General features: G+C 39.4%; 1 protein-coding gene across 1 annotated transcript; it reads left to right on the top strand.

Moving 5' to 3' along the window:
* Positions 1 to 2725: 2725 nt before the first annotated feature.
* ATF4 (activating transcription factor 4) lies at positions 2726 to 5830 on the top strand. Its single transcript, XM_063426398.1, has 3 exons — positions 2726 to 2997; positions 4339 to 4638; positions 4900 to 5830. Exons 2-3 carry the CDS (start codon positions 4431 to 4433, stop codon positions 5721 to 5723), a joined length of 1032 nt encoding a protein of 343 aa, XP_063282468.1. The 5' UTR covers positions 2726 to 2997; positions 4339 to 4430; the 3' UTR covers positions 5724 to 5830.
* The last annotated feature ends 5341 nt before the right edge of the window (positions 5831 to 11171 follow it).

Consider the following 11171-nt stretch of genomic DNA (forward strand, 5'->3'; position numbering starts at 1 on the left):
TTGAAGAATGGGTCTCTCATTAGTTGTATTAGTTTACAATGAACATGGTAAACGTTTGAAAACATAATACCTACCCGGGAGTTTACTAATATAGGGAACAGGGTATTAGGAATTGAGATGGGAATTCTGAATTTTGGATTCAAATAGTCAAAGTAGAAATGTTCAAGGAAAGACTTTTGTTTTTCAGCTTGGCTATTTGGTATAATATATGCAAATTCTCGGCAATTGCCAGCGATTGCTGATTTATGATTTCGTGAATAATCAGAACTTGAAAATAGGTGTCTCATAACAAAACACCACAAATAATTTTAAAAAATATATCTTTTTATTTTTTACCATAAAATATGCATAATGTTTGCCAATATCCTCTGTATAATGGTCATACAATCAAAATAAGAGAGCATGTAACCTATAGTTTTAGTGCTAAATAAACGTAAATGCATTGATCTAATATATAATAGATACAAATAATAATAAACGTTGCCATGCCATATTGCCACTAGTTTGTTATGAAGATTCAATGAAATGTTAAGAAATTAATCATTTCATGCCTGAACATTGCGTTTTGTACTTTGTACATTGTTTTACATTGTTCTGTTTTGATTTTTTTTTCTGATACCTTCAGAGTCATGGGTTCTACTACAAACAAAAGAGTTTTCCTTCCATGCCCATTTTAGGTACTCTAAAACAAAATGAAACTAGTTAATGTTTAAAGGGAAGCACAAGCTGTGTCTGGTTTCTATTCACAACCCCTTGCAGTGTTGGATGTCCCATTTTGCTTTACCTTTCTGCTCTCTCACCTGCAGGAGAATAGAAAACGGAATGGATGGTAGATTACATTATTATGATTATAATTTAGAAAGTTACATTTTCCTCATTGATGTACAACAAGTTCCTAAAATATAAATATATAAACTCATGAGTCTGACTGGGTGACCAGATTTTGGAAATAAAAAAAATGGTATAATATTGGCAGGTTGGCAGCTGTTAAGATAACTATAAATTACAAACTATGAGAACATTTAATTAAACTTACCTACCTCATAACACTGCCTCAATCAACATTGCGTTTTGTACTTTTAGGACCATGTATTTCATGCCCCTCTGTGTCTCTTTATCGTCCCCCAGGCCATCTGTATATTTCTTTCTCCCCCCCCAGCCCCTTTGTGTCTCCTTGTCATCGTCCCCCCAGCCCCTCTGCCTTTTTTTCAGCTTTTCCAGCCCCTCTGTCTCTTTTGCCCCATCCCAAGCCCCTCTGTGTCTCTTTGTCCCCACAGCCTGTGTCTCTTTGTCCCAACAGCCCCTCTGTGTATCTCTTTCTCCCCCAAACCCTTTTGTGTTTCTCTTCTCCCCAGCACCTTGTCTCTTCCTCCCCTCAGCCCCTCTGTGAGTCTTTGTCTCCCCCAGCCCCTCTGGATGTATCCCCCTGCCCCGACCCCTTCCATAGCCCTTGTCTGTCTCTTTCTCCCATTCCCAGCCCCTCTGTATCTCTTTGTGTATTCCTAAGTCCATGTCTGCCTATCCCCCACAGCCACTGTCTGTCTCTTTTCTCTCTTTTGCCCCACAACTCCCCTTTGAGTTACATAGTTACATAGCTGGAAAAAAAAATTGTGTCCATCAAGTTCAGCCTTCCTCACATTTGTTTTTTGCTGTTGACCCAAAAGAAGGCAATCCTCCCCCCCTTCCCCCCCTCCCCCCCCCCCCCAGTTTGAAGCACTTCCAATTTTGTAACAAACTAGGGGGGAAATTCCTTCTTGACCCCAGAATGGCAGTCAGATTAATCCTTGGATCAAGAAGCTATTACCCTACATTGAAAAAGTATATCCTTGAATATTCTGTTTTTGAGTTCTCTCCTTCCCCTGTGCTGAGGACTACAGTAGAGTAGCTTCTGTAACCTCTACCCAGTCTGACAGGAAGCAGTTCAGAGCACTCAATAAGGACTCAATAAGGTTCCAGTAGCTCTTGTACCGCGGATCAGCAATGCTACGCATTTGCAGAGAGTTCGCTCTAATGCAGGCGCCTGTACCACTTTATGGTAGCAAAAACCTGGACATTTGTGCGTCCCAAGAAGGTAAGTCGGGAAGCCGGGACAAATCGCTGAAAACCAGGACTATCCAAGTAAAACCATCACGTCTGCTCACCCTGGACTTACAGGAACTAGAGGTAGTGAGGGCCCTTCTTACAGTAGTTTACATACAATATCCTAAGTAAAAGGAATTGTTTAAGAATACTGCATACATGTTACATTTTGAGATGACTGCACACATATTAATAAATCCATATTTTAGCATTTACCATAGTAACCTGTTCGATGTCACATGTGACATGTCTGTAGTTATTAGTTAGATTCAAGGTCAGAAAATTTCAAATGTTTGACCTTCACAAAGGTATATAAAACAAACCACTTGTGTCCCTGGTTTATTAATGTGCATTTTGTTGTATTTTTAACATGTCACAACCTTGATCTGACCTATATTTCACACACAAAATGTCAACCCTGAGCCTTGACTTCAACGTGCCTTCAAAAACCTTGTGACTTTGTATTGTACACTATATTAGCTATATTTCAGTTTGTTCATCTTACTATTATGACATGAGACATCGCTTGTCCTATTTTTTTTTATTTAGCACACATGCTGTAAAGTAGTCCGCGGAAGAACGGCTATAGAGCTGTATGGCGTATGGATATGACCGGTGACGCGGTTCTATATAAGGACGTGGTGTTCTCCCGCCACGTCAGTCTGCTGCTGGAATGAAAGAAGGAACGTAATCTGAGTGTCAATCGCCGACGGACGACGTCACTTTCACAGAGAATAAAAAGCCCCATCGCCCCCTGCCCGTTCCTGTCTCGGTTTCTCTCCCTTTGCCGCTGCCGCGGTTGGATGTGCGCAGCCATGGCAGAATAGCGGCCGCGGTCCCCGGCTCCCCCCTCCCAGGCCAGAGCAAGGCGGCAACACCAGCATCGCTGGCAGCATCTGGCAACGGCCCAGCCATGGCGTGAGTACCCACGGGGGACTGGGGGGCTGTGTATAGCGAGAGGGCAGCCATAAAACAGACCTAGAGGAATCTAAACTCCCATGATGCTCGGCCAGCCATAGCCTGGCAAAGCATCATGGGAGTTGTGGTCCATGATCAGCTGGGTTTCTACTGTCTAGCAACTTCTCATATAGGATGGGGGGAGGAGGTGTATTATGGACAGGAAATATATGGCCACAAGGTAGACCCCCTCCTCCCCCGGACCTGTCAGCCCTGGGCTGTCAAAGCTTGGTGGGAGTTGTAATTTAGCATCAGCTGGTGGTCTACCTCTTTGGCCACTCATACTGTGGGCCATAGATTGGAGGGATATACCCCAGCTGTTGTAGAAATACAATGTCACATGATGCACTGCCAGTCTTGGACTGTTTAAGCATCATGGGAGTTGTAGTTATGTACAAGCTGGGGGTTTACACCATTTTCGGCCACTTAATTACAGGTCATAGTTTTAAAAAGGAAGACTGTTAAAATGTATTCATCATGGCTGTCCTTTTTATTTTTTTTATTGCTATGAATTTTAAGAGCTTTTTTTTTTTTTTGAGCATGTCCACGGTTTTAAACTTAACGCCTTTGCCCTCATAAAAGAAATGCTACATTAAAGTATTTGGTGTCACTAATCTGCCTTTAGGGTTAATAGTAAGGCAGACTGCAGGTTTCCCCTCTGGGTGAAAGGTTTTGTTGGCTGCCATGTGGCTTGGGAATGTCCAATTATTTCCCATTTTAATATAGATGGCACTTCCCAGTAGGGTTCTCAGCTGCTAAATTAGCTGTGGTTCAGCAGATGCTCTCTAAAATCCTCTGTGGGGAATGCAGCTTCATACCCTGGAGATTCTCAATTTACAGTGGAGCAGATGGGATGTAGTAGGCTTATTTTTAGTATTGTGATGCTATGATCTAGTTCTTTGTTATGGGTCACCTTGCAACAATGTAATGCATGTGCTCTAGATGAAGGTATTCTAATGTTTGTGGGATCGCAAAGATGTAACTAGGTGAGTTGTAACAGAAGATGAGCTGGATACACATGGTTAATTGTAGTTAATACTAAAATGGCGGGTGCTGTCCTGAGTGTAGCAGAAACTAGACTGTAGAAATGTGAAATGGCTGCAGAGCAGCTCTGAATCATAGACATGGGGTGTGGCTGGAGGGAAGATGACCATATTTGGTCATAAGGAAACTACCAGTTTTAGAAGTCTAGAATATCAAAAGCTGATCGCAGCTGAAAGCAGAGCTCGGGCAAAGGAATATACAAGTGAAAATGTTCACTCAATCTGAAATGTCTAAATTTTATTTTTTATCATTTGGCAGGCTTCTCAAGGTATCAAGCAGCAGCATTGCTGTCTACAGGAAAGAGAGCTCAGAATCGACCTCGCTACTGAAATCCCTAATATCAGAGAAAGATGAGTTTATTAAACGACGAGATGCTATTGGGGGACTTTCTGTCCCCCTTCAACCAGCCGTTTTTGGCGGCTGAGGAAAGTTTGGGTCTCTTGGATGACTGCATTGAGGTGCCCGGGTACCTCTCTTCGCATGGGTTCTCCAGCAACAAGGCTAAGAATGGCGTCTCCGAACTGCTGCCTTTGGTGGAATCCTTTGGCAGTGTTCAAGGTAAAAAGAACCTCTTTTAAAATACAAACAATGGTGTCACTGTCTTAATCTGAAGCAGTCTAGTAATATGGCCTGGTTACTAAAGCAACTAAATGTGTGATTGCAAAGTGGTGCTGCCCCCTGCAGTCTTATTGAGTAATGGAACACCTGACACTAATATGGATATCCATCTTATTCATGAAAAGTGCCTGACTTATGTATTTTTTTTTTTAGGCTGTATAGTTAATCTACATTTATTAATTATATCCTCTTGTTTTGTAGGGGATGCCTTCTCTGGCATGGATTGGATGGTGGAAAAGATGGATTTGAAGGAATTTGATTTTGATTCCCTGTTTGGGATAGATGATCTGGAGTCCACCATCTCACCAGATGAGCTTATGGCCACGTTGGAAGACTCTTGTGATTTCCTTGAGGACCCGTCTCTCCCAGTGGTGTCTGGCCAATGTGTACCATCACCAGACCCACTTTCAATTCCAGAATGCTCACTGGAGTCTGATCAAGTGGCTCCAGTGAGCCCAGAATTATCAAAGTCCCTAGTCTCTAGCCCAGACCATTCCTTTATCTTAGATGTAGGACTTGAAGAAGTTGTAGCTGGGGAGGATAAAAACACCATAGCAGTATACAGTCTTGGAATAAAATGTGAGAAAGAGGATTCCTCTGATAATGACAGTGGAATCAGCATGAGCCCCCCATATCTTGAATCTCCACAGCAAAGCCCAGAATTTACAGCCGATAATCCAAGTAGTGTTCAGTCCATTCCTGAATCCCCAATATCTGAGAGACCCAAACCCTATGATCTTCCCTCTGAGAATAGAGAAGTGTTGGCAAAGGTGAAAGTAGCTGGAGGGCATCCCAGAGTAGACAAGAAAAAGAAGAAAATGGAGCAGAACAAAACAGCAGCCACTCGCTACAGACAGAAGAAAAGAGCAGAGCAAGAGGCAATATCTGGAGAGTGCAGAGAACTAGAAGCAAAAAATGATGCTCTACAAGAGAGAGCAGATTCTATTGAAAAAGAGATCCAATATTTAAAAGATCTCATCGAAGAAGTCCGTAAGGCCAAAAGCAAACGAGCAAAAAGTTCTTAAGTAGAAAAAAGATGGAGCGTTGTGTATGTTGTACATAGAGCTAACTCGGTTAAGTATTGTGTGAGAATGTCTGTCTACTAAATAAATTATTTTATAGTTAAATGGAATGTTTTTTTTGCAGCCTTATTGGGGAATTAAAAGTATTACTGACTTTCTGTGATGTCAAGTTCAACTAAGTTTATAAAAAGTGGTGTTTGTTTTGGTGGGTATTTTATTTTGCCTGAACCTTTTTTTTTTTTTTTTTTTTTTTTTTTTTACCTGCCCTAAATTAATAACTTTCAATTTACAAAGTAGGAATTTAGTTCCCTGACTAATTCTAAAACAATTGTTTTACAAAGTAAACACAGAATTTACACAATTATTCAATAACTTAAAGTTTACACAGCCTCATTTTTAAATTTTTCTTTCTTCTACCAAAAAGTGGCAATGTCTGTTCAAAATGTGTAAACAATACAGTTGGTTTCCTAAAACTCTGGTAGTACAGTTTTTCCGCATATTATGTTCAGCTATCTGCTGCATACATCTGAAAAACAAACTTAGCAGGGGTCGCCAAGAAATGGCCACATGTGGAGCTTAAAGTCCCATTGAAATAGTGGAACTTGGTCCAGCAATACTGCTCTTTACTCCCTACCCCCAGTGTATTTTTGGCATCGAACTGTTTGCCTGGCATAGGAGTTAGAAAAGCACACTGTCACTCCCCCTTAAAAATTAGTATTTCACAAATTTCAAATCTTTACTGTCAGAATTTCGCCAAATTTCATATTCAGTCAAGGGATAAACACAAAGTAAGGACTATTGTGTTTCTGCATGTATCCTCCACCTGACGGTCTTTTGGTTGGAGCTAGTTTCAATACGAACAGCTGTAATTAGCGACTGCTGGGAATTTTGCTCGGTCTATGGAGGATCTTGCAGGATCATCCATAGACCTCAATACTGGACTCTTGCAACGCACGAGAGTACAGCAGTGGTATTGGCAATGCAGGAGCTGAAGAGGACAAGATGGCTGTGCCTGCGACAGACAGGTTCAAGTAAGTAAATCTCACCTTTACCAGCAACCAATTCCCCAAGTGGCAGTGTCATTGTCAGTTCTGCAAATTTGACAGTCTTACAGTGACTATAAACTTTAATTTCACATTTAATGTTCTTATCCCAAATAAAGCAAACTTGGCATTTATACCTTGGATATGTGCAAACTGAAACATAGAACATAAATTATTTACATCTAACTTAACCTGTTTGGTGCATGTATGGGGTACTGAAGTAGATTTTTGAGCCATGAACACCCGGTCACCCAGACCTTGCCCATAGTTCTCCCAGCTGTGACAGGAGCATGAACTACACTGGAAATAAGACTGATCTCTTTCCAATGTGGGGTTATGATAAACTGTCTTAAGGATGAATAGGGCTTTAAATGAGACCCTCATTCCCCTATAAAATGTGTTCCTGAGTATTTGTGGGGCATGTTGCCCCCTCATTCTAAAAAGAGTTGCTTGTCTACAGGGTAATTACTAAAGTGAGAATTCATTGTCAATTTCACATTTGAATGCCCTAGTAGCTAAAATGAAAGCATGACTGAATTTTTATTGTTTGGCTATATTGACCTTAAATTTGAGATTAATTTTTAAATCCCTTTCAATTTAATCATATAGGAGCTATGTTGGTCCCTAATAAACATGATTTGCAGGTGGTCTGCTGTCTAATTGCAGCCACCGGGATTACCAGTGATGTGACTTCCTCATAACACTGGACTGCTTGGAGCAATTAATATGGTCTGCTCTAGCACACAACTGCGACTGCACCGGGAACACATTGGACTACATGGAAATGCAATATTGCAGGGTGCAATTCTTATCTAAAAACAAAAGCCATTACAGTGTGGGGAGACTTCCACACACTCACCTTTCCAGTGTCACTCAACCCCAATCTTGTTATACACGCGCACACTCATTCATATAATGTGCAGGAACTTGGATTCCCCATTGGACAGGTTAGCCAATGTCTGAAATAGAGAAACGGCAGCATAATCATTTCAAACAATATACCAAAAGTAACGTGGTATATTTTAAGAACTGTACAGCAAACTAAAATTAAATAATGTTATCAAATATAACATTTTTAAACAAGTCTACAAAGTAGTGCTGAAATACAAATGTAAATAAATAAAATATATTTTAAATCATTTAAATTAGTATAAACTGTGTTTGCTATATTAAGGCACACATGTCTCAGATTTCTAAAGGTTACTTGGACAGTAGCCAAAGGTTTTGAGTAGGGTTAATGTACAATTTTCTGGTTTACTTTAATGTTTGTTTGTTTTTTTCCTGGCATAGCGCAAATGTCCTTGAGTATCACAAAATATTCAACAGAACCTGTTTGGCAACAATACTGTTTGATCATGCAGAGGCTGCTTTGGCTCTGAATCTCCGAAAAAAGCTTCAGCTGGGTCAACATATTTGACATTTGCTTGTACACAAATGTTATCATGAACAGATATTTTTTTTTAACATAAAGGTCATGCTGTCCCCTGTGATCCACATTATTTTATTTATATAGCGCCATCGGATTCTGTAGTGCTGTACAATGGTGTTACATCGGTATGTGTTCACAGATTATGAGACCGTTCGCTCCCCCCCCCCCCCCTCTGGATCTGTAGAATGCATAATAATATATGTAATGTCTTCCTTTAGAATATGATTTTTAAATTTTAAAAAAGGTATATTTTTTACACCAGGTTTTATCTAGGATGACAAAGTAGTTGAACTGGAAGCAGAGCTGACTTAGTGAAATTATTCCAATTCATTTGTATTGGCCTTAAGTTTGAAATTCAATTTAAATTCTCAATTTAGTATATACAACAAAATTAACCATTATATGTTACAATGTGTTAAAACGAATAGGGAAAACCTCACAAGTGTTCAAACACATATTAAAAGTAAACAGACAAATGAGAAAGTAGAAGGATACCTAACAATAGTGTGTAATCAAAGCGTATATAAATATGTAAAATGGAATATAGACCCACAGGGGATATCTAAAAATAAACACAAATTATATAGTGCATTACATTATGCACTGCTGGGAAGGAGGAGAAGGGTGTTCGAGCACTAACAAGATGCAAAAGAATTCCAGGCTGGTCTTCCCCACAGGGGTATTCCAGTTGAAGTATATCTTCACTCTGTAGCTGAATAATTTTTGATGCATGAAGGACAGAAAGAACAGGAAAGATCGTGGAATATTGTACATAAATTGATAATGCACTTAGAGGAGCAACAAAATATGTGCACCACAAATGAAGAAAGGGTATCCTTAGTTAAGCAGGTATACTCCGAATCGGCAAAAAAGCTGGACACCAAAGCAGGAAAAAGTACAATAAAATAATTACAATAATGGATGTTATCCAATGCGTTTCATCCATCCGGACTTCTTCAGTAAGACCCTTCTCCCCATTCCTGTCAGTGCTTACTGTATTACACTATATAGTTTGTATTTGTTTTCAGATATCCCCTGTGGTATATATATATATATATATATATATTGTTTAATATTCTACCTTACAGGTTGTATACACATATGTTTTGATCCACTTGTTGATGTTTATTATGTATTATGGTTCGGAATTCCTCCACTTTCTGTCTTTGACTATTTTCATTACACTGACAGTCTTTCTTTATGGGGATGATGATGCAAATTCCCCATCACTTTAACCAAATGATCTGCTCTCATTGGATTTTTTAAAGTGTCTCCTTAAAGGAGGGTTTTACGTCAGCTATAGAGAAAGTACTCTGCTATAGTCTACCATACATATTTCTAGTTCCAAAATGCTGCTGCATGGAGTAACAAGACTGATTTGTGTAAGTGTATCAGTAGCCACACATCCTACGCAAAATAAATGTGAAGGCACATGATCCATTTCATTATTTGTCATATAAGTAAATGTTTGCTTGAAACTCAAATACGAAAGACATAGCTCACAAGCATATGGAATCATAAACCGTACAGTTCAAAACCATTATGACAAACTATGGTGATTCCTCTACAAATCTCTACTGGTACAATTCCTACTAGATGGTGACACTTGGAGAGAGACAGGGAGGTGAAGAGTGAAAATTAATACTTAAAGAGATAATATAGGCATCAAAGCAACTGTAGCTTAATGAAGCAGTTTTGGTGTATAGATAATGCCACTGCTGTATTACTGCTCAATTCTCTGCCATTTAGGAGTTAAAACATATTTGTTTGGCTGGTACTCACATGGACTGCATGAACAAATGGTTTCATTTTCAATCACATGTTAACTTGCTTTAGAAGTTTTTATCTCCTGCTCTGTAAATTGAACATTAATCACACATAGAAGGATCCTACAGGGTATTAAAGACTACTAACAGAACAGTAGATAAGAACTTCTAAACAGAATGTGCAATAAAGGAAGTTTAATTAGACCTCTTTTTACAGGAAGTGTTAAGGAAGCCTGTGCAAGACACATGCAGGGAGGTGTGACTCGAGCTGCAAACACAAAGTGATTTAACTTCTAAATTACAGAGAATTGAACAGTGAGACTGCAGCAGCATGATCTGTACACCAAAACTGCCTCATTAAGCTAAAGTTGTTTTGAAGCCTACAATGTCCCTTTAACCCCTTAAGGACCAAACGTCTGGAATAAAATGGAATCATGACATGTCACACATGTCATGTGTCCTTAAGGGGTTAAGTTCACCCTCATCGACAGCTCCATCTTCCTTCTTCAACTCTAGGCAGATGAGTCACATTAGGCCTTATATCTTGGGTTAAGCTTAAACAATCACAATGACTCCAAAGTAGATTTATTGACATAATTCATAATGAATTACAGAATCTAAATGGCTTCATAAACCACTGAAGACATTTCAACAAAGTAAGCAATAACACAATATTGAGCGGTTTTGCGCACGAGCACAACAAAAACCACAAACACCTACAATGAGATAATAATGTTTTTGGAAGGATCATTACCAAACATTTAAATGTTCCCTGGTTGATTAGTTACAGCAACAGAACAAGTTGAGAAAACATCATCCAAAAACAGGCACTGGATTGTGATCAAGGATATATATAGAAGATTTACATACTTAATAATAATGCAACTCTAAGTGCACGGAAATATTAGTACAGTTCAATACTGCGGTACTTAGTTTGATTATTGTAAAGATTGAGGGACACATACATGTTTGGGTGTGTGGTGATCTCACGCAATCACAGACTAACGGAAAGGTCTGACATAACTCTGTTTTTGAATAGAGAGCAGAAACTCTTTGTTGACATCGGCATTCTCAGCTGATTGGATTCACTCATGTGATCCTTTATAACAGTGATCTCATGCGCACAATTAAGGGGCACATAGGGTACACTTACTGTCCAGCATAGTTTGTTTGCATAACATGACGGAACTACTACAAATCATCTCAGACAATC

Source organism: Pelobates fuscus, chromosome 7 (assembly GCF_036172605.1).
Source record: "Pelobates fuscus isolate aPelFus1 chromosome 7, aPelFus1.pri, whole genome shotgun sequence".
NCBI lineage: Eukaryota > Metazoa > Chordata > Amphibia > Anura > Pelobatidae > Pelobates > Pelobates fuscus.